This window comes from Saxophila tyrrhenica (genome assembly GCF_035928015.1).
Source record: "Saxophila tyrrhenica strain CCFEE 5935 chromosome Unknown scaffold_7, whole genome shotgun sequence".
Classification (NCBI taxonomy): Eukaryota; Fungi; Ascomycota; class Dothideomycetes; order Mycosphaerellales; family Extremaceae; genus Saxophila; species Saxophila tyrrhenica.
This window is the reverse complement of record NW_027041739.1, coordinates 697,513-723,469: the sequence shown is the minus strand read 5'-3', so window position 1 is coordinate 723,469 and position 25,957 is coordinate 697,513. Positions and strand designations below refer to the sequence as shown.

At 54.9% G+C, this 25,957-nt stretch overlaps 10 protein-coding genes across 10 annotated transcripts; 5 read left to right on the top strand and 5 right to left on the bottom strand.

Moving 5' to 3' along the window:
* Window positions 1-162: 162 nt before the first annotated feature.
* On the bottom strand, window positions 163-2,001 carry LTR77_004989 (uncharacterized protein; the record flags this gene model as incomplete). The annotated part of the gene is made up of 3 exons (XM_064802239.1): window positions 163-972; window positions 1,683-1,835; window positions 1,915-2,001. The coding sequence occupies 3 exons, from the start codon at window positions 1,999-2,001 to the stop codon at window positions 163-165; spliced, it is 1,050 nt and encodes a 349-aa protein (XP_064659600.1).
* A 230-nt stretch (window positions 2,002-2,231) lies between these two features.
* Window positions 2,232-6,395, top strand: LTR77_004988 (uncharacterized protein; the record flags this gene model as incomplete). Its single annotated transcript, XM_064802238.1, has 2 exons — window positions 2,232-2,478; window positions 2,500-6,395. 2 exons carry the CDS (start codon window positions 2,232-2,234, stop codon window positions 6,393-6,395), a joined length of 4,143 nt encoding a protein of 1,380 aa, XP_064659599.1.
* A 438-nt stretch (window positions 6,396-6,833) lies between these two features.
* On the bottom strand, window positions 6,834-8,777 carry LTR77_004987 (uncharacterized protein; the record flags this gene model as incomplete). The annotated part of the gene is made up of 6 exons (XM_064802237.1): window positions 6,834-7,117; window positions 7,187-7,502; window positions 7,555-7,634; window positions 7,688-7,988; window positions 8,038-8,664; window positions 8,721-8,777. 6 exons carry the CDS (start codon window positions 8,775-8,777, stop codon window positions 6,834-6,836), a joined length of 1,665 nt encoding a protein of 554 aa, XP_064659598.1.
* Window positions 8,778-10,947: 2,170 nt separating this feature from the next.
* On the bottom strand, window positions 10,948-11,737 carry LTR77_004986 (uncharacterized protein; the record flags this gene model as incomplete). Its single annotated transcript, XM_064802236.1, has 3 exons — window positions 10,948-11,569; window positions 11,630-11,636; window positions 11,695-11,737. 3 exons carry the CDS (start codon window positions 11,735-11,737, stop codon window positions 10,948-10,950), a joined length of 672 nt encoding a protein of 223 aa, XP_064659597.1.
* A 785-nt stretch (window positions 11,738-12,522) lies between these two features.
* Window positions 12,523-13,518, bottom strand: LTR77_004985 (uncharacterized protein; the record flags this gene model as incomplete). Its single annotated transcript, XM_064802235.1, has 1 exon — window positions 12,523-13,518. One exon carries the CDS (start codon window positions 13,516-13,518, stop codon window positions 12,523-12,525), a length of 996 nt encoding a protein of 331 aa, XP_064659596.1.
* A 296-nt stretch (window positions 13,519-13,814) lies between these two features.
* On the top strand, window positions 13,815-14,530 carry VAS2 (AP-1 adaptor complex sigma subunit Aps1; the record flags this gene model as incomplete). The annotated part of the gene is made up of 4 exons (XM_064802234.1): window positions 13,815-13,825; window positions 13,884-13,917; window positions 13,979-14,096; window positions 14,217-14,530. The coding sequence occupies 4 exons, from the start codon at window positions 13,815-13,817 to the stop codon at window positions 14,528-14,530; spliced, it is 477 nt and encodes a 158-aa protein (XP_064659595.1).
* A 1,520-nt stretch (window positions 14,531-16,050) lies between these two features.
* Window positions 16,051-17,343, top strand: MAF1 (RNA polymerase III-inhibiting protein maf1; the record flags this gene model as incomplete). Its single annotated transcript, XM_064802233.1, has 2 exons — window positions 16,051-16,056; window positions 16,258-17,343. The coding sequence occupies 2 exons, from the start codon at window positions 16,051-16,053 to the stop codon at window positions 17,341-17,343; spliced, it is 1,092 nt and encodes a 363-aa protein (XP_064659594.1).
* Window positions 17,344-17,997: 654 nt separating this feature from the next.
* Window positions 17,998-20,145, top strand: LTR77_004982 (uncharacterized protein; the record flags this gene model as incomplete). The annotated part of the gene is made up of 6 exons (XM_064802232.1): window positions 17,998-18,282; window positions 18,340-18,753; window positions 18,808-18,931; window positions 18,985-19,278; window positions 19,330-19,724; window positions 19,777-20,145. The coding sequence occupies 6 exons, from the start codon at window positions 17,998-18,000 to the stop codon at window positions 20,143-20,145; spliced, it is 1,881 nt and encodes a 626-aa protein (XP_064659593.1).
* A 771-nt stretch (window positions 20,146-20,916) lies between these two features.
* Window positions 20,917-22,886, top strand: LTR77_004981 (uncharacterized protein; the record flags this gene model as incomplete). Its single annotated transcript, XM_064802231.1, has 8 exons — window positions 20,917-21,113; window positions 21,168-21,390; window positions 21,434-21,479; window positions 21,550-21,673; window positions 21,743-21,992; window positions 22,057-22,474; window positions 22,526-22,635; window positions 22,701-22,886. 8 exons carry the CDS (start codon window positions 20,917-20,919, stop codon window positions 22,884-22,886), a joined length of 1,554 nt encoding a protein of 517 aa, XP_064659592.1.
* A 150-nt stretch (window positions 22,887-23,036) lies between these two features.
* Window positions 23,037-25,339, bottom strand: dpp5 (Dipeptidyl-peptidase 5; the record flags this gene model as incomplete). The annotated part of the gene is made up of 4 exons (XM_064802230.1): window positions 23,037-23,144; window positions 23,212-23,661; window positions 23,708-25,145; window positions 25,269-25,339. The coding sequence occupies 4 exons, from the start codon at window positions 25,337-25,339 to the stop codon at window positions 23,037-23,039; spliced, it is 2,067 nt and encodes a 688-aa protein (XP_064659591.1).
* Window positions 25,340-25,957: the final 618 nt, after the last annotated feature.

Here is a 25,957-nt window from a genome sequence, read left to right as displayed (position 1 = left end):
CGAATCGACTTGATGCTGGTGTTGAATCTATAGTATGGCTGCCTCGAAGGCTAGAGCTGGAAAGCTTATGTGGTACAACAACCTATCCTAGTCGTTTGTGTGTTCAGAGGCTCCAGCAAGTCCATATCTCCAGACCCCTCAGGACGACAAGATTAGCGTGCTCTACGCCTCCCCCTTCCCCTCCCACTCGCCCGTAAACTCCTCGGCCTTAACAACATGCGCCCTCGATGGCAAAACACTCCCCATCACCACCCCATGCACCCCTTCATCCCGATCCGCACACCCATCCTCCACCACCGTCACCACAAACCCCTCATCCATCGCCGGCATGGCTGTCCTCAGCACCGCCCCCGAAGTCGAAAGCCCACAAAGAATCAAACTCCGCACCCCACGCTCCCGCAACAACTCCATTGCGCCTTTTGACTTCAAAGCTGATATCGTGCCAGCGGGCTTGAGAACGATGTACTCGCCGTCGGCCTGGCTGAAGGCGATTTCGGTCGGCTCTTCAGCGGAAGAGGGGTCTTTGGCTGCTGAGGCGAGCATTTGGGATATGCGGGCTGCGCCTTTGCAGGTCGGTGGTGGAGTGCCCTGGACGTCGAGGACGGAGTGGAGGACCATGATGCCGTGTTTCAGCGCCCAGTTGCGCATATTCGCGGCTGTGCGGAGGGCGGCTTGTGCGGATGGGCCGCAGTGCGAGATGATCAGGCCTTGGTAATCCATTAGTAGGAGGGCGGTTTGGGATGCATCGTAAGCGAGCGGTGATGCTGGGTCGGATGGATCGAAGATGGCGGCCATTGTTGGTGTCGGACTTTCGGACGAGGCCTCAGAAGCTTGATCTGCTTTCCTGCTGTAGTACTCTGCATAGGCGGCGAGGAACTTGATATAAGTAGTGAGGAGGTTGTTCGTGGATGGCCTGGAGTTATCGGACTTGGTCGCAAGCATTTCCGATTTCGGCTTGGCGGGTCGAACTTTCTGTGTATGGTCAGTAGCATGAGAAGAACATGGGAGACGATGGAAAGGAGAGTATGATGGTTCAAATGAGATGCGGAACGCTTTAACTTGTGTTCGCCTTCCCAGTGATCATTTGAAACTCGCATCTTGCTCAACGTTTTGGTCGACGAGATGCAAGCGCAACATCCTCACAGAAAGCGGCAATATTCGCGACGTGTCCACCATTGATCAACCGATGTCTGATATTGCCGCAACAAGGTTTCATAGAGGGCAACTCTTCTGTCAGTGTGTGACGGAATGATCCGAATGTAAGCTGGTGGAACGGTGCTTTCGCGCAAAGCTTCCTGCTTGCAGTATCTGTACAATTGGTTGATTCTAGGTTGCTCCTGCTAGTTCCTGTCTCGCGCTGGTACACCGCCTGTACCTTCAGACTTTCAATCGCAACTTGAGGTCATACCGTTCAGCTCGGATGCGCTAGGAATGGGTACATCGCAGACTCCCTGCTGGTGCGCCGGTTCATGGTCGCATCACGCGCAGACCGTCTCTGGATGGTGCAGTCGCTCGCTTGAAGCTCTGTAAGACGTCGTTAGTATGGAGGCCATCCAACCCAGTAAGCTGTTTGTGCTCCCAAGAAGCGCCCGTGTGGCCTGTCTTATCCGCCAACGCTGCTTCTTCTACACGGGGAAGAGGGTTCGTCCGCTGCAAGAAACTTGTGGACGAGTGGGACGTACACTATCGCATTCCTCCCACGCTCTCCCAGCTCCGAACCCAAGACCTGTAAACACCGGCCACGCTCTTCGCTTGAACAGGAGAACCGAGAATATGACGCCGAAGGACGCGCCCAGTGTGCTTCGTATGAGGATGGTGCTGAGGCAGTGGTCCCACTAAGTCAGACATTAGTATCATGACCCTGTCTTATGTATTGCACAATGCGGCTGGTGTATGTGTGTTGTTGCTCCATACCTTCTCGTTGAGGAGAGCCTCGCTCATCGGCCGGTTCGTCCGGCTCACGGGGGCTGCCGGAGTATTCGTGGACGTCGAGTCGGCCATTGTGGTTTCGTGTCGGCCGTGTCTTCTCGGTTGTCAGGTCGCGGCGAGGGGATAGTAAGTTGGAGGTGCTGTGTTCAATGCAGGAAGCTGTTTCGTGCCTGGCTTTCGAGCTGTACGGGATCATCCGCTTTAGCTTTCTTGAGACGCTCGGGCCTCTATCAAAAAGTTCAACTTCATGAGATATGAAACATTTACATCCGAGGCAAGCATCCCCTCGAACAACCTACACGATGCCTGGAGATGGGGTGGAGGCGGGCGAGTCAACTATGGACGTCACATCGAATGGCACACGCCCATCACTGGAGACGTTGAAAAATCTCGATGCCATTCCAACTCTGGCCGCCCGCTTGGAAGAGGCCCAGCGACTATGTACCCATGCCTTCCGAGCAGAGATGATAGTGAAGTGGCTGCTCGGATGGCTCAAGGTGAGCGCAGATGTCCGGTCAAGTACGAAAGCATGGAATTTGTTGCTACGTGGTATGCGAACACTACATCCAGCCCGGCTTGCCACTCTTCTCGTGGCCCATGACCTTCTGAGCTACATAGCTACCTCTCAGGATGAGACTCATGCCTCAACTGATCTGTTGGCCGAACATTTGAGCTTGCTACGCTTCTTGCTCGAAGTGTCAGACGGCCCCCACGGGACCCCAGTCAAGGCTGCATTGAGCGTCAGACCAGAGTTTGCAGCATTGTTCCTAGGCGCATGGCTCCGACATGTGCAGCAGATCGCTGCTTCAGATGACTTGCGTAGCTTCTCGCTGGAACAGGAAGGCGTCCTACAATCGGCCTTGGAAATTTGGAAGCTGCGGAATTCAGGCGGCCCTGAGCTATTTCCACGGCATTGTCTGGTCCCGGCTGCCCTTTTGCTCGACTCTGAATGCTTTCGAGGACCTGGCTCTTCGCTGAAGCGCAAGATGCATAATGAGAGCGCAGTACATCAGCCTGACGACCGCAAGTTGTTGGATACATTGGTAGCGAAGCAAATATTTGCCCGCGCAAGGGAGGTGTACCTGAAGAATGAGGCGGTGCGATCTAGCGGTAATGAAGAAACTACAGAAGACTCTGGACCTGGTCACACGCTTCGATCCTACCTCAAACCTCTGGGCCGAAGCCATCCGCAAGTCACTCCGCAACTGCTTGATACCGCACTGCGGTGCTCGTCAACGGCTCCGAAGAAGGACTCTGCATGGTTTGAGGTCGTCCTGCGAGCTCTATTGGACTGCAACTGCGATGACAATGGCAAGGTTATCGACTTTTCAGTGCTGGCGAAGCTTCTGTCCACGTTTAGACAGCGCGCTACATTGTCCAGATCAGCAGTGAATGAGCTTTTCCGACGTCTGACGGGCATCATGGAGGGCGCGCCAGATGCTCAGTCTTCCGGTGAACTCTTCGACTACTGGAAGGCGGTAGCGGAGTTCGTAGCAATGGACGCAGATGTCTTCGCCGACGAACGGGTAGCCCAACAAACCTTTGCCTCGATCAGTGAAAGTGTGGAGCGTTTCCAATCGAGAATCTCGCATCGCGCAGTCCCGCAGAAGAGCAGCAATCTTCGGGAAGGAACAGAAGGCGATCTTCAAGTGCTCTGGAGGGAGAAGATCGTCCTCCCCATCATGGGTGCATTCGCAAAGCGACGCGACCTCGGTACTTTCATCCAAATCTGGTCAGACCATTTGGACCGCAGTCGCACCAACAGTTCTGGCTGGCTGAGCGTTGGTTCCTCCTTTTCCGGAATGGTCAAGAACGAGGTACCAGAAGATGAGATCTTCGGGTTGATCTCGAAGCGTTTCGGAGATCTCAAGCGCAAGCTGCGAGGCGCCTGGACGGAGCAGCCGATCGAGTTCGCGGAATCAGACTTCGTGGTCGCAAATGCGTTACTTGCAGGAGCTACCACACCCAGTGTATTACAGAGGCTACAGCCGATGCTTGGAGAATCTCTCTCTTCGCTCTTTGGTTTCTTGGATAGCCAAGGGGATGCGAAGGCAGATGCTAAACCATGTCGGGAAGGCAGCTTCTGGGATATGTTACGACGGGTCTTTGAGACTTGGTGGCCCGCATGGACCGTTGAACAATCACGGCCGAATGAAGTCAGCGAGAAAGCCGTTGCGTTGATGGGAAGTAGCACCGTGGAGGCTGCTTTCGGCATCATCAAGCTGAACGGGACCCAGAAAGACACTTCCCAAACTCCTGCGGATCTGATAATCAAAGCTGGTGCTTTTGTCGCTGCCTTGTGCACCAAATTCTTCCCGTTATTCCGCTCTACTCCATCCGCTCTCCATGTGGATGTGCTAAAGGCGGCACAAGGACTTGTCGACGGACTTGGTACTGCGGTTACACCCGTTTTGGTCCTCTACCCGGAGATCGTGCACATGCTGGACGTCAACGAGCGGAGCAAATGCTTGTCGAATTGCTTGGACGCGGTGGCAGCCAAAGATGCCAGTGCTTCCAGCGATGATATGGCGCTACAGGTGTTACATTCGACTGTCAGAGGGGCCGAACCCCACAAACAATCGGACCTGATTCACGAGCTTGCTGAGTTGGCAATGGACTATCTCAAGCCCGATTCGACCGAGATGGATCGTACAGCACTGGCCCAGCGCTCAACTGCACTCAAGCTACTCCATGATCTTCCGGTTCGGTCAATCAGCCGTCCGCAGCGTGAGGCCATTATCGATGCTGTCAGTCAGTTACAGACCCGGACTCCCCCTGTTGATCCGCAAAACCAAAGTCTTCGACTCTCTCTTCTGGTCAGATTGATGAGTGTCGCAAATGCCACTTGTAATCTGTCAACCGATCCGGACGCCATCTGGCGAATCGCCCGGTCGCTTGCCACGAGCATACAAGAGGACGTAGAGCTTTCTGCCTTCGTAGACGAGATGGCCAACAGAATGCTGGATCATCTGGTCGTCACTCAAGACCAAGAACGAAGCCAGAAGATGCTACTCGCAATATCTACAGAGGTGAAACGACATGTTGAGAATATGCGCCAGATGGAAAATTTCGATGCCTCGACCTGGGCACTGCCACTCCTCGGCATCTTCGTCGGTCGTCTTGAGGCAGTATCGAAGGCCGGGTTGAAGGAGCAGCTTGTTCATCGGGACAGTAGAATCTTCGGCCCATTCTTGGAACTGGTGTGCGAGCACACTTTGGCGAGCGCCAATCGTGATCAAGAAGCTGCCATCTCAGTCACACGGAACGATTGGCTGATTCCAGCGCTCTATACGCTCTTGTCTGTTCCTCAACACCTGGCCCCTGCTTCCATCATGAAGAAGGTCGATCTCAGTCGATATAAGGCAATCGAAAACACAATTCATGCTCCAAGCGATGTCGGTGCTGAAGCTCAGCACACTGACAAGGACGCCTCACATACGGCCAAGTACCAACACATCCATGCCGTACTGGTTGGTTACTTCAGCGTCGGCTGCAGGTGTGGCTCGGCGGACGGTGGTGCTCAGTACGCACGTCTGGCATGCAAGATAGCCAGCCTACCACTACACCCGACACTGCACCGCCAGCTTTTCGAAGTCTTCGGTCACTTCGTGGGCAGGCTAGATGCTCTTCAGAGAATTGATCTTGTCGAATCGTTGCTTGCGGACATTGAGGCGGGGTCTGTCTCGACCGTACGACTTCTGGAAAAGTGCTTTGCCAGTGTGGACGAGTCGATGATCGAGGATGACAGCGGCCAAAGACTGCGAACGTCGATCTGTCGACTGTTCAGCACATATGCGACCACGAGACCGTCGTTGCGCAAAGCATTGGCCGCCGTCATCACCACCATCCTCAAACACAAATCGTTCCTCACGTACCAGTTGACTGTTGAAGCGACGTTGGCCTCGATGACAATGATACTGCAAACCCGCGATTCTCCATCAAGCATCTCTCCAGAGATTGACATCATGTCAATCCTGCTCCTCCAGCATCGAGCTCGTCTTCGAGGCCGCTGCCAGCACGTCATCCAGGTCTTCCAGCTCATGGTCTCGGCCTTGTTCGTCAAGCAATCCGTACGCTCGCCCACCAAACTTCCAAGCAAAGTATTGGTCCTCCAAAATGCAAGCCGCGTAGCAAGGCTACTGACCATGTTCTGCGAGCCATCGCACACGCAATGGAAGTCGAAAACGCCCAGCTTGGTGGACGAGTCTCGCAAAGAACAAGCCTACGTCGGCGAGCACGTGCAGTACGTGCTCCACCACTACTGCCAGCAGGTGTTGGCAACTACGCCTGTCGAGGGGGTCAGAGATGCTCTGAAGCCGGGCCTGTGGTCTGTCATTGAGGCGATTGAGATGAACGATGCAGAGGGTGTCAAGGCTTTGAGTGCAGCGATGAACAATAGCGAGCGTGCTGTGCTGAGAGGGGTTTATGAGGACTGGAGACGTTTTGGCAAATGGCGTGGTGGTTAATAAATCAGCAGAGCTGTGGTATGCCAAACTGTAGAAGACAGAAAGCTTTTCAGCCTCACAGGCATGTACAATTGATCCCAGGGGTTGAAAGTGGGAACATCCATCAACACCCCTTGGGATTGCCTATATCTCTGTCTGGTTCCGGACAGTGACCAGATTTGTGTTGAGTTGTCTTCGCATCTCGAGTAGTCATCAGCAGCGGCACCAGAGCTTCCAGCGGGCCCCATTGTATCATGCAAAGCCAACACCATGCCGTCGAGCAGATATGAGACGGAAGGGCAAGGCCCGAGCTGCCAAGGTTTGGACTACTATTGCACAGCTACTGACGCCCAGCAGTAACGACAGGATTACTATGATTCATTATCATCGACTCTTCATCACACATCCCTCCTCCACCACTCCATTACTCAGCGTCCCCATCTCACCAGACCATCACCCTCAAATGTCCTCCGTAGCAAGGATAGTGCCTTCGGAGTTGACAGCAACCTTGTGCGGCTTGAGGGACTCCTTGACAGGGTTTGGAGCCTCGAAAATCTTGTCCATCTCCTCGAGAGTTCTTCGGCGAGTCTCCGGCATCAAGAAGTAGAAGACCACGGTCTGAATCGCACACCAGATGGTAAAGATGATGTACGTGTACCAGGAGATCTCCTTCAGGGCAACAGGCCAGGCGTAACCATTCAGGAGACCCGCGGCATTCACGCAAAATGCGCTAAATGCCATTCCTGCAAAGAGAAGGGCAGAAGGTTAGCTAATGCCTCAGACGTGGTAAGGTTGTGCCCATGAGTTGGTACCTTTAGCGCGTTGTTCGAACGAGATGACCTCGACAGGGTAGAGTGCCTGCAGTGGTGTAATCCCCACGGAGTAGACGGCGCCGAAGATAAATATAAAGGCCAAGACAGTCGTGCCAGCGGCGTGGTTCGAGCCGGGAATGACCGTTCCGTCAGCGAGGATCTTGCCGCCGGATGCAGAGTAAGCTGAAGCTGTGCCTGTCACGATCGTCCAGCAGACGGTGCACCCAGCCATGCTGAAGAGCATGAGCTTCCGGCGGCCAATGCGTTCGACGAATGCGGCGCCGATGAGCGCAAAGCCCCATTGGAAAATTCCGTACTGAGCATGGATATTAGCAGATGTCTCCCTATGCGATTATGAGTAGACCTACCCCGAGGATGATGTTTGTTCTCTTGATCTCGTCGGTGATGCCGATTGTCAGGAGAACGGCAGTCATATAATAGCTGAGAGCTGTTCGACCATTAGCATGAATGTGTGGATCTTGACCTTTGTGCATTTCTTACCTCCATTGCCGGCCAATTGCCCGAAAGCTGAGAAGACACCGTTACAGGCGATCCTATACCTGTTCGACCGATTGTTGAAGAAGACGCTGTAATCCCACCAGCGCTTGTCTGCGCCCTCCATGTTGAGATGCTCTTCATATTCGGAGAGCTGAAGCGACACCCATGGCGAGTCTGGGTTGCCCTTGCCATGCCATTTAGTGAGGACGGCGGTGGCCTTCTCGCGCTTGTTGTTGACGAAAAGCCATCTGGGAGACTCTGGAATGAACCACACGAAGCACAAAATGAGGGCAGGAAAGAATAGCTGAGATATGTCAGTGTTTGCTGTATGGTCACATGGACGTGCAGCTCACCTGGAGCCAGACTGGAATCAACCAAGAAGCATTGCCACTGATTGTGATGGCCCCTCGACAAGCGCCGCCAGCCAGGACCGAGCCCACGAACCAGAAGGTATTGCAGTAGGCAGTAATGATAGAACGCCATGCTGGATGGGCAGTTTCGACAACGTAGATCGGACCAGCACCAGAGACGATGGACACGCCGAATCCTAGAATGAAGCGGCCTCCCTTCAACATTGCATTTGCATTGGACACATCGTAGACGGTGCAGCCATTGATGACGACGCCGATGACGATCAGAACGGCTCCAATGACCATTCCAATGCGTCGTCCCCAGGTATCGATACACGGGCCAACAAATGGCAGCGCAGAAAGTCCGCCGACTTGGTACATGGCTGAGGTGACAGCTTGCCAGTCGCCGGCTGCGCCAGCTCCAGGAAAGAAGTCAGTGAAGGTATTGTTGGCCGATATACCGTTGAAGAGCGAGCCGTCGAAGCCGTTCATGGTTTGGCAGAAGCAACCGAGAAGGAGGCATCCCATGAGGCGCCATGTGATGAGGTTGCGGAAGCTCGGAGATTCCTTGAGGCGGGCTTCGTTGTAGGCCTCTGAGCCTCGAAGGACTTTGATTTCGGCGACATTGGCCTGTGTATCGATCAGTCAGCTGTCGATCTGGTCCGGTGTGAAGTGCAAGATCCTACCTCAGCGAGCTTCTCCACCGTGACCGGCGTATTGTTGTCGTTATTGTAGACGCTCATGGTGGGCGGCTGGCGAGTGACAGTAGAAGGTAGTTGCTGGATGCTGCGAAGAATGGAGGAATAGACACTTGCTTATATACATCTTCCCATTAACCTACCGCGTGAAGATTGAGGAACGGTATCCAGGGATTCCGAAGTCCCCAGACCTCAGGCAAGAGCCCTCGGTGTCGTGTTGACCATTGCTCGTCAAGCCGGTCCGCTTCTCCACCATATTGGCCATACAGCTGCAACCGCAGCCGCTCGGTGTAGGCTTCTAGAAGGGGCAACGGAAGCCACAGATAACCGCCAAGATGTCCTGGTGACTGTGCGTTGGGCGTTTGAGCTTCACGCTCTGTGCCTCACGCAGACTAAGATCCGGACTGCAGGACCACGATGCGGGATTAGATTGCGGGTTGCCGCTGCCACGTGGTTTTCCGGGGATGCTCAGATACCGTGCTCTGGCTGTCCGTAGGGCCGCTTGGTTCCACATCGCCTTGCCGAGTGAGGGAGGGCCATGCATCCGTTCCAGACGCCACAAGAGCCTCAGAGCTTGGACTGTGTAGTCTGCATGCACGCATGGAAAGCTCAGACCTCCAATGGCCGCACAGAAGGAGCTCAGGAAATGCTGATGACTGTGAGCCAGGTTCCATGGTCTCGCTGTAGGTCTCCATCGAAATCTCGCTCGCAGAGTCTACCGTCGAATGGACTACCTGCGGCCAACGTGAAGTCTTCACGTCTGGTGTTGTCATCAGGATGTTAGGTTTGTGGTTGATGCAGCAGCCCAAAGAAAGGCGAGATACTTGGCGGCTCTTCGGGAGCACTTGCCGTCCATCAGCCACTGCCAGACCTCACCTCCCCTCCTTGAGCAGGAAAACCGGAAACGGTCCTATCTCACGAGGCGTCAAAAACTTGTCAATTGCCTTGAGAACGCTAGTTGGTTATGGCTTTTCCATCAGTCACCTATCATGGAACAGGTGGAATCAGCTACCGCCAAGCATGCACTCCTCTGCGGCGTACACCTCAACAGAAGCGGTATGATATTCGAGACACGCTTCTAACGCCTTCATGAGATCACGAACATGGATCGAAACGACCACCATTGGCCTTATGATTTGACACGGACTGCTGCCCGGTCCAGTGCCGCGAGGTACCTGGGTACTTCTCGCTAATGCATGCACCCCAGAGGTGCCAGACCTGCAGCACCTCGCACCTGGAGGCGGGATCTCGGACATCAGGAGATCTAAATCCTGCACCACGCCAGATCCCGTCTTTCAGCTGGACTCCACAGCTCTTGCGGTCAGCTATGTGATTGCTGGAACATTGGACTCGTGGCGCCTGCGAGGCTACGAGCGCATGATGCATAGAAGGCCGCTAGAAGGAGCCTTACGGACTTCTGCTTCCACGTCCCTTAGGCTTGACCGTACTTGTCACATCTCCAGAGTCCTGGGCGGTCCGGCATCCCGACCACGCCGTCCTAAGGCGAAGGCATCAGGCTCGAAAACGTCCGCTCGACCGAAACACTCCAATGGATGCCGTTCGGGGGTACGGTAGCGGTTCGCATGCGCTCTCGTATGCGGCTCCAGACTTCTCCAACAATGCATGGTCTCGGTGGTCTACGCTGTGCATTACCGCCATCTGGCCATCTAGTGATGGATCCACCCACTGATAACAGCACGGTCCAACATTCTTTTTGAGATCGTGGAATGCGTCGAAACTGGACCGTGGACGTATCTGAGGACGCTAGGTGCAGTTCTCTGAAGGCCATCCCTTCGCCCGATGGCTATCGGGCTCTGACAAGCAGCGAGCCGCCAACCACGTAGATTGGGCCATCAAGTTCGTGGTCGGCCAACAATGCAAGACTGTTGATCTCTTAGGAGCCAGGGCCGATCACAGCGACGGATCTGTGATCCGCTCACTGTCTGTGATGTCGACAAGGCCAGCCATGACAGCATCGCTCTATCATGCACGCCTGCAAAGACTTGTGGGTGGGGGTAGTCCACGAGGAGAGGCCGATTCGAGAATATGGAAAATTCAGGCCATAGATCGGGCCAACCAGAATCCTGAGACGAGACCTTTCGTTGTCATCGTGGCCGTCTCTCCGTGGATATCATTGCAAGCGGCATCGACACCAACGAATCGTCGTGGACAGCACGCACGCTCCCAACACTCCTCCATCCCGCCATTGATGCCCTCACGAACTCTCCTTGACAATCTTATTCAGCGCAGTCACATACTCCTCCACCGTCTTCGCCCCCTCTAACTCAATGTCCCTCCTCCTCCCCTCCATCACAACCCTGGGCACACTATCAACCTGATTCCCCACCGCCTCCCGCAAACCCTCCTTCGTCTCCTGCAGCCCCACCTCCTTATCCTCCACCACCCTCCTCGCGTCCTCCTCACCCACCCCAGCCTCCATCGCCGCCCTCATCAACGTCTCCTCGGAACTCGGATGCCGCTCCTCCTCAAAATACTGCTTATACAAACTCCTCACCACCTTATCCGCCACGTCCGGCCCCGCAGTCGACTGCAGATGCTGTATCAGGCGATGCGCGTGCAGCGTATTAGCGACCAGACCGCCGAATTTGAAGTCGATGCCCTCCGCTGCGCCGTACGCGCTCATCAAGACGGTGTATTTCTTCATTTGTTCGTCGGATGGATAGCGGGAGCGCTGGTACCAGGCGTATTTGTCTTCGCCGGCTTCGGAGGCTTCGGGGTAGAGTTGGTAGGGTTTGTAGAGGGTGGTGAAGGTTACGGGGCTGGAGGCGGGGAGTTGGGAGAGGGCGGTTTCGAGACGGCGTTTGGCGAGGTAGGTCCTGGGAGGGTGAGTATGATGGTTCCGCTTTGAGGGCTACGAGGTGTTGGTGAGAGCTTACCAAGGACCTGGAGGACGGGTTGAGGTTAGCATATGTTCGTTCAATCGCGAGGGGGGGAGTCTAACATATTGTGTCGAGGGTGAACTGGATGGTTGCTTCGTAGCCCATGTCTGCGACTTCACGAGATGGGTTTCCTATGAGTGATGTCGACGTCTTTACCAACAGGGCTACTCGATGTGTTAAGAGTTCAATAGTTTTGTCCATCTGACATCCCGCTTTGCGTCACATCCTGCCCCACCTGGCGCAAAAGGCTGGAGTTCTGGAGAAGATCCGGGGCAGAGGATCAACAAGACACGCTCCCAAGAATTCGGAGGGCAGTTTTCTGGAAGGCGTTGGCAGAGCGTCGGCTATCTTTCGTCCTTTACAAACCGGAAGAGTAAAAAATGTGGAAGAGAGTGTAGCAAGCAAAGGGCGAGCCTTGTATCTGTAGGTTTGTATTGTATCTGTACTGTATTCACATCCTGCATATCGCGAGGTCAAGCACTGTTCATCCATATAGTGCTCTCCATCTTGCGTGTGGTGATACTGGCGTTCCAAGAGCTCGAGGGACCTGGTGGCTGTAGACGTTTTGGCAGGTCTTTGCGCCAGACTCTCGGGCTTGTGGCGGTCGCCCAGTGTTGGTGGGTGAGGCGTTGATTGGCCGTATGGTCATATTATGATCCAGGTGGATTAACTCCACGAGCCTGGCCACGGATCAGTGTCTGCAGCAGTCTTGGAAGTTCGGAGGCTGCTGGCAATGCCGTTCAGGAAGCTGGTCGGTCTTTCTCGGATCCAAGCAGTGAGTCGTTCTCGGATGTAGTCGTCGGATGTTTGTCCATCGCTTCTCTCTCGACTCAAGCTTGTATGACATGAGCTAGGTCTGCTTTGCTCGGCTTGTTGGATGCATTCATCCCTCAACCCGACAGCTCCGCCACAGCAAAGTATCCCTTGTTCTCCACCACGCCTCGATTCTTCACGACAGCCGTATATTTCACCACCCAAAGCGGCTGCACTTCTCCCTTTAGTCCTTCACCATCCGCGTCGCCGTTCTTCACCTGCTCCCCATGCAAGCTCTTCCTTTTCTCCCCTGTCTTTGTCGGCTCCGCCAGTACCCCAGCGCCTTCATCGCCAGGCCCAAGTAGCTCCCTCAAAGTCCCTCGTGGCAGCACATTGGAAGAATCGTTATGAACCAGCAGCTCAATGCCTCTCGACTTCGCTAGCACCAATAGCTTTTTCGGGACACTACAGCAATCTCGCAGATTGATCTGGTCCACGCTCGGCCGGATAGTCGTCCTCTCCAGAAACGACACCAGCCGGTCGTGCCCAAACTCCGCAATCCCAAGCTTCTTCACCACGCCCTCCTCATGCAACGCCTCCAATGTCTTCCACGTCTCGATCTGGCTCTCCAGCGGCTCAGGCTCAGCTTCCACAGGCCCTCGCGTGGATATCTTGTCTGGACAGTCCTCCTCTTCATCGAAGTAGATACCGGGGAACGAGATGATCAGTAGGTCGATTGAAGGCATGTGCAGCTCCTTCAACACCAGCTTCACCGCCTCCTTCGTCTGCGTGGCGCGGTTTTCTGTGGGTGCTCCAGGCAAGTAGAAGAGCTTCACAGTAATATCGTACTGCTCGCGCTCTTCTTGCAAAGCCGAGTGCTCAAAGTCGAGCTTCGGGCACTCGAGTTCCTGCCGACCATCGGGAGCCATGTGGGTCCAGGCTTTGTAGTTCGTCCGCGAGGGTGGCTGTTTGGACACGCCATTGCTGCTGCTGCCGTTGGTCTGAGGGTGGGAGTGGGCGGCGAAATTTGCGCGGAAGGAAGATACGAGCTCGGCGTTGGACTTTTGTGTAGGGTCGCGGCGGATGGACGAGCCGGCGTCCAGCAGGTTGGAGGTAGAGAGGATGAGTTTCATGGTGGGCAAGAAGACCGATCAGTCGTGTTGGTTTAGAATGTCTGTCGAGGCCAGTGACCTCGGGTGTGAGGTGGCGAATGTAGTTTGTGTCAAGGTATATACCCAGGACATAGCAAGAGGAAGGAGACGGAGAGGCTGAAGAGGAGTTATACCCGGCCAGCGCGATTACATACATGTATCCATCGTGTCTGTCACCTTCCCAAGTGGGGCACAGGTGGACTTTTTGTAGCCGGCAATTTCCAAACCTCTTCACCTTGGCACCACCTTTCCACTCCTCTTCCTCCTCATCCACCACCATGGCCATCAGGTACACCACCCCCTGAAGACAGTGTCATATGAGCGGACAAGGAGTTGACACACCATAGATACCTCATCCTGCTCTCGCGGCAGGGCAAAGTGGTATGTTCTCACCTCCTCAGCTTAATCGCCTACACCAGGGCTAATATCGCGGCTGCATCAGCGTCTGGCCAAATGGTTCACCACCCTCTCGCCCAAGGAGAAGGCAAAGATCATCAAAGATGTCTCGCAGCTCGTGCTGGCTCGTCGGACACGCATGTGCAACTTTCTCGAGTACAAAGGTAGGTGGTCACCCACCGCGCTGCGGTACATCCGCACCGTGGCTTCATTGGCATTTTCTTACACCTCAATCTCAACCAACCTCTTCTTCTTCACACACTCACAGTCATGCCTTCCTCCAGACACCAAAGTAGTCTACCGCCGCTACGCCTCCCTCTTCTTCATCGCCGCCACCGACACGACTGACAACGAACTCATCACCCTCGAAATCGTGCACCGCTACGTCGAACAGATGGACAAATACTACGGCAACGTCTGCGAACTCGACATCATCTTCAACTTTCAGAAAGCCTACTTCATCCTCGACGAGCTGCTGCTGGCTGGCGAAATGCAAGAGAGCTCGAAGAAGAACGTGCTGAGAGTGATCGGTGCGCAGGATGGGCTTGAGGACATGGAGGTGAGTGAAGACAGCAGTCTGACGGGAAGCCACGTGTAGTGAGCGTGTCACGCCTCACACTGTCATGAGAGGTGCGCGCTTCCTTTTGTATCATCACCCGCTGATTCGAGTCTTCTGCCTGCTCAGGTCGAAGAGGACGCTGTGACCAGGATCGGCTGAACAGCATGTTCTTCCCACTTCTGCACCTCACCTCGTCTCGTGTGCTGCCTCGAACCTGGCTTGCGAGCTGACGAGCATGTCTTGCAAAACAGTCCTCCGACGAAACCGTTGAGAACCTCCGCAAGGTCGGCCTCGCGTGACGACGGTGCATACCGGCACCGTCGACCTCAGGAGTTGTCTGGCCGCTTAGTACTTGCCGCGCAACGGCAGGGAAGGGTGTGCCTCCAATGCATGGCGTATGGCGTCTATTGGAACATGAATGTTATACTATGATACCCTCTGCAGAATGGCTGTTGTTTTTGAAGCCTGCTGGGTTGTTGTACCGAGTGCCCTCGCATTAGGCAGGGATACAAGGCATGTTCTGCCTACCACTCAAAATACAAATGAACATTGACACTCGACATCTTTGCGTCTGTTTTCCAAAGGCCGGTCTTCCCTTACCATTTGCTGCCGCTGACTACCACACAACGTTGAGGATGATGCGCTCAAGGCGGAACTGCAAAGGTACATGTCATCAGCCCGCCGTCCCAGTGAACTTGCTTGCTAAGCTTAGCCTATCATCTCTAGTGCAGCATACATGAAGATGTCCAGTCCGCGCGATACCAGGACTAACCAGCAGGTCCGTTCGACTTCGGTGGAGCGCTCGAGTTGTTTTGGCTGCAATGAGGTATCTCCTTGTCCATGTCCAGTGATTCCGTACGCTGACACGCGCTGATCAAGTTTCGTGATATCGTGATGCCGCTGTCCGGAGCTGTTGATGGACGTCGCGCCAACAGCCACAATGGCTCTCCACAGCACCTCGTGCAGCGAGTCGTCGAAGGCGTTGGTTGCCCCCAGCAAAGGAGAGCTCGATCATTGCTTCCATCCTGCGGAGGAAGGACACGATCCCTCGTGCTGCGCGCTCAGTCATGATTGGTCGGCTACTGGATCCAGGTGAGCTCACGTGATGTTTTCCCGCCAAGACTGGACCTTGGCCTCGACTCCGCATCTAGAGACGGGCGCAACGTCGCACCTTCACCGTCGTCAGCACAACAACCTCACCTCTACCACCACCACTACGCGCACACCGACGATACCAAAAATGCCATCACGCATCGAATCTCTTGCCTTCTAGACGCGCGAGCGTCTAGTATACCGTCCTCCGCACCCGGCTGGGGTGGACGAGCGGCTTCCGATTGAGGGGAGTGGTTTAGGCGACAGCAACTACACGACGAGCGCATTAAATCGCATCGCGAGAGCGGCATAGGCAGTTCTACGATCGAGAAAGACGAGAATTGAGGAGTCGACGGGAATCCGAAGAGAGGTTCGGGCGCGATAAGGAGTCGCGAAACGCACATTTGCAGTTGAGGTCAGAGAGGCAGTTTGCAGACCCGCGCACGACTTCGTACGCTGTCGCAAAGATGAAGGTACGTCAATTGCGATTCTAAGGACTGTCTGCGCTTCAGGGAGGTGTAACAGGCGTGGACTGGCTCTGTGAGGCGATTGCCGAGAGCTGGCCACGCTTGGAGCCTGCGACTTGCCTCAATGTTTGCCGCAAGCGCTTGCTTTCACCAGTGCAGCAGTTTTCCGCTTCTCCCCCACCTTGAATATCCGCTAATGTCATGCAGTATCTCCCCCTCCGCGACTTCCAGCCGGTGACGAACGCACTGAACTTCTCAAAGCCAGACCTGCACGTCATAGGTGGCTGTGACGTCTACACCACAAAAGCCGCCGGGCAGGACAAGAAGCTCTACAAGACCATCGAAAATGATCTTGAGTCGCAACACGAGTCTCTGGTGCGCCTGTCCGCGTCGCTAAGTCCGCCTCCCAGACCCGCAGCCAGCGATGACGGCAGGAGTGACGGCAGCGATCGCCGGCACTCGAGTGTACGTGCGCGCTCACTCGGCCCTCCATCCATCGACCTCTCGCGAAACTCGCCGTTTGGCTCGCTTAGCAAGATATCGGCACGTCGCACTTTCGCATATATGATCGCAACGCTTAACGCTTCGCACCCAGATTACGACTTCTCGCACACCTTGCGCCCTTCCGACTTCCACAAGGAGAGGAGCCTCCAGAAGATCATGCTTCGCTTCGATTCGACCATGCAAAACCTCCGCCCCTCGCGCAACAGCCTTGCCCCTGGAGCCTACTACCACGTACCTCCCTCATCGCGGCTTGCAAACGCGGCGCCGCCTTTTGGCAGCAGCTTCGGTTCGGACGTCTGGAGCCCGCGAATGTGGGCTGTCCTCGACAAGGAAATGTCGCTGCGCCAGTGCGAGAAGTACTCTTATTCGCCCGCCCGAGACCCCTTTGATGGTGAGGAAGGCGCGCTCTGGAGCATCCACTACTTCTTCTTCAACAAGCAGAAGAAGCGCGTCTGCTACCTCTACCTGCGCGGCTTGAGCGTGCTCAGCCACAGTCCCGTCAACGCGCCCACAGCGCTGTTCGGCTTCTCACGCGGCCAGCGACGGAAGGCTAGCAGCATTTCCGTCGGCGAGGGCGCGACGAAGCGGGCGAAGTACTGGTTTGGCGGGAGCAGCAATGCGCGGGGTTACGATGGCGAAGGTGAGGACGATGATGACGAAATGGTGGAGGATGATCCTGACGATGACGAGTATGAGGTTCCGTACATGGATCTGGACGATATCAGGACCGGCCTTGCGGACGGGTATTATGACCCCGACTTGGGATGTGTGGACTTTACTATGATGTGATGGGAAGGCTGTACGATCAGAGACTTGTTGCACGACGACGAACAGGCGTTCTGGGACTGTCGGTATGGGAAGGTTGAAAGGGATTCACGGCGCTGTACTGGGCTGGACTATTACCGCGCGAGACTGAGCATTCGAGCGGCCGGTGTCACGGCTACGTCGGCGTTTTGAGACTGTGATGGAGACGGAATGGATCGTATTGCTTCTGTGAGATACCCGAGTGTTTTTGCTACTCTTGCATCGGTTTGATGGGGTAGCTTGCTAATAGAGACTGCAAATGTACTCTTGTCAATATTTCGCTCCGTGCCTACAGAAGCGAGGGTTTCTCTGTGGTTCTTCGGTAGACGAGCATAGGAGAATACTTGCTGACGAGGCTGTCCGGTCGGATGCATGTAGGTCGCAGATAAGGTGAGACTGGGAGTTGAACTGCTCCATGCTACTCTGCGCTATTGCTTGGCGGTTACACAAACATCCATACCCCTGAACGTCTGCCTGCTTCTGCTTGACGTGACGTGCACTGCGCTCACCGACACTTTTCTCTTCGGCCTCTCATCGCGCAATCTCGATATCGTTGACCAGTCCAGCTACACCATCCGCTCAGCAAGAATACATCCCCTTGACTCGATACCATTCCGAAAATCGCCACCTGACTGCACTATGGAGGACCAACCGCTCCAAGACGACAAAGCCGCTCGTGCTCAAGCGAGGGCGGAGAGGGCTGCAGCGAAGGCTCAGGCGAAGGCGGATCGTGCTGATGAGAGAGCAAAGTACTTTGAAGAGAAGAAGAACGTCAGGTCTCTGGCCGAGATCGTGGAGAACAGGCTGCTGAGGGATCTCGGCTCGTCGTTGGAGACTCATGCTCGCTCGGCTACGTTTGCCTGCGGTGGGAGTTTGTCGTTCAAGAAGCTCAAGGATGGCCAGGACGAGGAGGCCCATGAGGCTGTCTAAGAGGATGGGTCGGCGGCAACAACAGGTCCCGACAATGCTACGTCTGGTCAGCATACCGTCACTGCTACGCCCGGCGAGAATGAGGCCACTGCTGCCAAAACCGCTGAATCGTCAACCAAGAGCGATGCACAGCAGCCGGCGAAGAAGAACAGCAACACCCCACGAGCCAACCTGACCAAAGACATTCAGATCTGTTTCGGCGAAAGTAGCAAATGCATCACCGTAACCTTCTCCCGCCACGGCGTGTCAGCGGAAGACTTGCAGCAGCTGGTGCTCGCCTGTCAGCCAGCGCCTTTCGGCCGCGGTGGCGAAGAAGTCCTGGACGAAGGGTATCGCAAAGCGGGCAAGCTCGACGCGGACGCCTTCACGACGAGCTTCTGCCCGTATCAAGCTGGTATTGTGGATGTGATTGCGCAGTTGTTGGTCCCTCAGACTGCTCAGGGGAAGCACACTCGCAGCATCAAGGTTCGTATCTTGTGTGGATCGACGTGCCTCGACTCAGTGCTGACACTACTCCAGGCGGAGTTGTACAAGCTCAACGTCTACAGCGCTCCGGCGGGAAAGTTCAAGGCGCATGTGGATACACCACGCAGCAAGAACCAGATCGGCAGTCTTGTCGTCTCCTTGCCTGCTCTTCACAAAGGTATGTTCCAGCCTCTGACAGCTGGGTACGCTACCGCTGACATGAATGTCTAGGTGGAGAGCTTGCTGTGCGCAATGCTGGTAAAGAGATGATCTTCGACTGGTCATCATCGGCTAAGAGCCAGACCGCAGCCAAAGCAAAAGTCAAGTGGGCAGCCTTCTACAGCGATTGCGAGCATGAGGTGTACGAAGTCACCTCCGGACATCGCATCACCCTGACCTACAACGTCTACGTGACCCGAGGTATAGGACACCTGGCAGGAGCGGCAGCTGCGCTCGACTCTCAACAGCTTCCTTTGTATCAGAGCTTGAAGGATGCAGTGGACAACCCAGGATTCCTGAGGCGAGGTAAGATGTCTCAATCCATTAGCGCCACCACTTGTACTGACACTCTCCTAGGCCGCGTGCTCGCCGTCTGGCTGACGCATAGCTACGCTCATACCAACAAGCACCAGAACTTCCTGCCGAGCTCTCTCAAGGGCGCCGATATGTCGGTCTACAACACAGCTCGCGCTCTCGGTCTGAAATGCGAAGTGGTCGCAACCATGAGTCACGATTTCGACTACGACGAAGACGGGCCGTCGCAATTTGTTGATCGCACCTTCCCCGGCTTCAAACAGGACGGCAGCGGTTCTGCGGTGATTGGTGGCAAGAAGTTCGGTTACAAAGACATCAATGGACTGGTGACCTGGCTGAACCCTGAGAGGGATGGCAAGAGGAAGAAGGTGAAGGAGGGCGAGGAGGCCAAGCCCAAGCAGCAGCTGTTCAGAGAGGTGCAGACGGCGTACATGACGGTGAGTCGCTAGACCTTTGCCGTCAGTGAGCACCTGGCTAATCGAATCTCAGTATGGCAACTCCCCAAGCATGGCGATCAAGTACAGTCGCGCCATCATGCTCATCCGTATCCCGCCTTACCTCAAGCGCGGACAAGAGGCACCAGAGTCGATCTGGGAAGGACTCAAGCGCGACCTTACCGAGGAAGACTATGAGTATGGCGACTTTGAGGACTACTACGGCGACGAAGACGACTCCTATTATGCTGAGTCGTACGGAGCCTACTGCTCAAGCGAAGACGACCATGATGAAGAAGACTACTCTTCCGACGAAGAGGAGGAGGATGAAGAGCTAGGAGAGGATGCGAAGGCTGGCAACGGTGAAGCAGTCGGCGAAGGATCAGCTCTGCCGCAAGGCGATGGTGAGACTGGCGGTCACTAGGAGGGTGGACAGTCGTTCTCATGGTGCATGCATGCGTGTACGACTGTATGGCTTCCAGCCCGCTTCTGCGAAAGTGGTTGCTGGCTACACTCGCATTCAGAGGCAGAATCGTGGACAGTAACGTAACTCCATTGCAGTCCTTCAAACTCAGCTTGTTCATCAGCTGCTGACTCCGTTCACCCACCCTTGATCAGTTTCCCCACAACTGCTGTCCAACCCCAAGTTACCCCAAATGCACTCCATTCTTTCTCCATCTACTCAGGACCCTATCACATCCACCATATTCTGCGCTTCGTGTCTCTGAATTAGGTGCAGGAGCCGGACTAGTGTCAAGACAGCTGTTGAACACCGTCAGAACAAGCGAAAGGGCAGGATCAACACTGCCAACCGTGCCGTGGCACCAAGTAGACTGGATCCTGGTTGGACATCATGCCGGAGTTGATAGCCTCTGAACCCCCCTCTGCCGCGACCGGATAATCGTGGTGAGCTTTCCAGATTGACATAGAGACACTTCTAACGCTTGACTCCCTGATCACCACTGGACGTCCTCTTTTCACCACCCATACCAAGCCTTGAGCAATGCTTGACCTCCTCACAGGCAACCTCCCGAGGTTCTCTCCTTGGCCTGCATATCCCCAGATATGACACCGGAACGCTACCGAGGGCTGCTCCAAATCACCAAGCACTCCAATGGCTTCAAAAGCCTGGTCGGTCGCACGCATACCAACGATGCCGTATCTCCTAACGCACAGGTACTGAGGATTAGCCAACATGAACGGTTACAACCTTTGGTGTATCATCTTCACCTGTTTTGGGGCCTTTTTCTATGGATATGATTCTGGCCTCACGACCTCGATCATTGCCTACCCTGAGTTTATTGAGTACTATGGCTTCAACTCTGTCACCCTTGGAGCGCTTGGTTCTTCGTACTATGCTGGCCAAACCATCGGTAGCCTCGCCAACTTTTGGTAAGCTGCGACAGATGCTGTGTGATGACAAAGTCGAATGCTCAAGTTCGACAGGATACCTGACCGCTTTGGACGGCTGTGGAGCGTTCGGTTCGCATGCGTTATAGGCCTGCTAGGATGTGGAATGCAGACTGGAGCACAGGGCTTGGGTGTCCTGTTGGCGGGAAGAGCCATTGGTGGCTTTTCTTGTGGACTGATATTCGCGCTATGCCCGCTCTACGCCAGCGAGATGTCTCCTCCTCACGTCAGAGGTCGTGTCGGCGGCTTGTACAGGCAAGTCGCTACTCCCTTGCATTCTGTTCCCTGTTTTCTGACTGGAGCTCAGTGTCAACGTCAATGTGTCATATGCTATCACTGAATGGATGGGTGAGTCGACTGTCGCAACTTACGCTTGAGCAGCTGAACAATCGCTGACGATTCGTTCTACGGCATCCAGGACTAGGAATCTCATACCTGTCAGGCGACGTCAAGTTTCGGGTCTTCCTTGGACTGCAACTTCTGGTCGCTGTGCTCATGCTTGTTGGCTCCATCTGGATGCCCGAATCTCCTCGATGGCTGGCGTAAGTTCTCACTGAAGCCTGAGCTCTCCGTGGTTAATGCGCTGGCATCCATCCCTCTGCCTCATGTAGTGCCCACGGTCGACCAGATGAGGCCCTCGCCATTCTGAAGCGTCTCCACGGCACCGACGTCCACCACGAGCCTGGGGCCAGCAATTCAGACAAAGACGAACCTGCCGAAGCCGTTCCGTTTTACCAACGCGAGTTCAACCAGATCGAGTCCCAGATCCAGCTTGAAAGAGAACAAGGCAACTATGGCGTGTGGACGATCTTCTCACGTCCATCGTACCGCAAGAGGCTGTACATAGCGCTCTTCTACTACGTGAGTTGTGCCGCGGGCGGGCTACTGTCGCATAAAGACATCGCTGATAATCTTTCGCGTACAGTTCTTCCAACAGGCAACCGGCGTCATCCCATTGCAAAACTACCAGACCATTCTCTACTCCCTGCTCGGCCTCACCGGCAAGATGCCTTTGATCCTCGTCGGTGTCTGGGGCACGGCGGGTACAATTGTCTCCATCATCGGCGCGTCGTTGTTCGACAAGCTGGGCCGCCGCAAGTCGTTCTTCATCTCAATCACCGGCGTCATCGTCGGCTCCGTCATGCTGGTTATCTTCTGGGCCCGCTTTGAAGCCGGCGGCAACACGAGCGAGACACTTGGTGCCTTGGCTGTGTTCAGCATGTTCGTCTTTCTTTGCGGCTTTGGCTGGATCATGAACGCATTTGCGTATACCTACCCCCCGGAGATACTGCCGACCGATATCAGAGCGACGGGAATGGCACTTGGGTTTGGCATCAAGATGGGTCAGTAACTTTAGTCCTGGTAGTACAACACCGATACTGACGAGGATGTAGCCTGGATCATCTGCCTCGTGCAGGTTACGCCGATTGCCATTGAGAGTATCAGCTGGAAGTACTTCCTCGTCTTCATCTTCTTGGATGTCATTTTCCTCCTCGGCGTTTATGTAAGTGTGATCGTGAGGTTCTTCCATTCGATAAGCACGGACGTGCTAATGCTCGCCGCCTCCAGTTCTACTTCCCCGAAACAATGAACACCCCGCTGGAAGAGATCGCTCGTCTCTTTGGCGACGATGTGGCCGTCACGTTGGATGAAGCGGGTGGCAAAGGAAACAGAAATGAGGAACCGGAGACTAAGGACGATGTTGAGATGCTCGAGAACGTCCGCGGCACGACACAGCAGGAGACAAAGTCGTGAGCCTAATCTTACCAATCCATGGTTGGCCTAAGGTATAAGCACTGGATGTCTCCAGTGACTATCAGCAGCACAGTCCGAGCAGATGAGAAAAAGTCATGGTGATCTGTGGCTCCGAAGCAATCGCTACCATCACAGTTCCAGACTACGTCATCACTGGGTGATAGCATTATCGTCCAGCGAGCCAATCTTGCCCGTCCAGTAGTTGATCCAGTTGTATATCTCTTGATGCCAGAAGAGGCTGTTCTCTTGATTCAACACCTAGAGTCACATCCCCGTTAATTAGCGATCGACCAGACATAGCGCCATCCATCACGAGCCAACTTACCCAGTGTCCCTCATCCGGAAAATTCAGAAACCGCGACGGCACACCCAACTCCTGCAACGCATTAAACATCGCAATCCCCTCACCAACGGGCAACCGATAGTCCAGATCATTATGCACCACAAACTGCGGTGTTGCGAAGTTCTTCGCAAACCGTAGCGGGTCCCAGAGACGGTACGTCTCGCGGTTATCCCAGATGGTGCCGTTGAAGTCGTGCTGGATGAACCAGAGCTCTTCGGTGCCGTAGTCGGAGAAGGTGGTTGTGACGCCGTCGTGGGAGACGAGGGCTTTGAAGTTGCGGCCGAGGGGGTGGCCCTGGATCCAGTTCATCATGTAGCCGCCGTAGGAAGCGCCGGCTGCGACGGCGTTGCTGCAGTTGATGTAGGGGAGGTTGTTGCAGGCGTGGTTGTACGCCTTGAGTAGGTCTTCGTAGGGCCAGCTGCCCCATTTGCCCTGCTCCGAATTAGTGCTGCTCGACTGCGTGAAGATGCCTGCATACCCGGATGCGATCGGTAAGACTCTGCCCGTATGAAGTCGAGCCCGTAGGGTTGGGACCGACAAGGACATAGCCTTGATCTGCCCACGTCTTCAGATTCCAACGTGATGACCAGACATTGCCAGTGTAGCCTTGCGGGCCACCGTGAACATAGAAGATAAAGTCGTAGACTTGCGACGGGTCAAAGTCGGTCGGGTAGACGACAATGGCCTGTTGCTGGTCTCCTAGTGTGCCTTCGTACCAGATGAAGTCCACGTCGTCTGGACCTAAACCTTCGAGCTCGGGGTCTTCCTCATTGGCTTGGTGGAGATAGCTGGCTTCTCCGTTGGGTGATGCGATGTAGACGTTGAAGGATGACCAGACGGCATTAGCTGTCACCAGAGCATTGCCACCGGGAAGGATGTAATAGTCGGAGACGGATGTAATGTCAGTCATATTGGTAGGCTTGAAGTTGGCTCCAGCGTCTGCTGGAATGATGAACAGCCGAGTGCTCGCAAGGTAGTCGGAGGTAACGTAGAGGTCATTGCAGTTATTCGACCACTTGATGACCGCTGCCGAAGCGTCCCAGTTCTCGGCGACGGGTGAGATCTTGCCGGAAGCAACATCCGCAACGTACATCTTCGACCTGTCGCTCTCATATGACACACCATCTTGCTGGTAGTATGCAATGGATTTTGAGTCTAGTGAGAACACAGGTGCACCAGAGGCACCTTTAGCGTTCGCTGGAGCTTTGGTCCCAGGTCCATTGAGCTGCTCTGCCACCGACGAGCCATCGTGTGGAACCAAGTAGAGATAGCTGGCAGTGTAGTTTGCCTTCGGCAGCTCCGGCGCCTTGGTTAGGAACACAACAGTGCTGCCATCTGGGCTGAGATCGTAGTCACCACTGCCGCCGAACGGCTGGACCGGACATTCTGGGCGAGTAACAGGAGCTTCGATGCCCTTGAGAAGATTGTTCATCTCGCCGTCCAAGTCGTAGCTCGATCCAGATCCGGTCAGGGTGCCTGAGAAGACAGCGTAGCGCTGCTGTGTTAAGTACGTATCCCAGTGGCGAACATAGTTGCTATCGTACAGTCGGCCAGTAGTATACGATACCTCGGCTAGATCCTCGTTATATGCCGTGCCGTTCTCGTAAGCGAGGCAGTTCAGTAGGAAGTTGATATCTCCCTCCGATGTCCTGACAGCCTTCAAGCCTGAATACGGAGCCGGCAGATTCGCTACTCTCGTGCCCTTCACCTTCGGGTCTGCTAGATCCGCCGTCCAGAGCGAGATGCCAGAAGAGACGGGAGACTTGGTACTGGTGTACAGGATGCTAGTGTCCGTCTCACCGACCCAGACGACTTCTGAAATGTCGTCTCCGAAGGGCACTTTGGTAATGTCGCCGGACGAGATGTTCATCAAATGCCAGGTAGTGGTGGACTCGTGGTCGTCGAACGAGTAAGCGCTGCTGGAGTATAGAGCCCATTCTCCAGATGGGTTAGCGACTGCGCTGCTATAGCGTGGTGCTGAGATCATTTGCCTACACTCTCATCAGCCTGAGTCGTTTTTGAAATGCCTTCCTACTCACTGAGGTGTCATGCACCATACTCCAGAAGCCAATACGGCCGCAATGGCCAGCACACTCCTCAATACCGCCATGTTTGAACACGAAGAAGGGAGAAGTAACAGATTGACCCGGCGAGTCCACTGTTGAAGAAGCACCACGGGACCTTGCAGCCATCGTTACCTTATCGCTATGCACGACATAGTTTCCAGCAGTCACGCCGTGCGAGGTTACATCACGTCCACCATCGCCTGCAGCACAATGGGCGGCCGAACCCAAGGCTGTGGATGTGGAGGTGGGAGGAAGCCCAACCAGAGGTCGTCGCCGAGAAGTAACAAGCGGGGAGAGCATATGCGCCAAGAGAGGGTGCTTGACCTTGTGCTTGTAAGGTACTGTACTTAAAGGTCAAGGCAAGAAGACATGGCTGATCGAAAGCTGGAAGGACGGGAGACCGGTGAGTCGTGATCAAAAAGCTCGAAGAGATGCAGGTTTGGCATAGATACTACCTGATACTACCAAAGCCTCCCCACAACAGCGCCAGTTCAAATCCATCCCAAAGCGCCAAAACCACCAGCGAGCTCGCCTGCAAGGCCGAAAGATCCATGTGCAAGCGGCGTGGGTATCGTCAAAAACAGCGCATGAGCAATGCTATCGTTCATCATCAAAGTTCCGCCCTCGTTCCGCGCGCAAAATGCAAATGCAGTTGTCCTCCG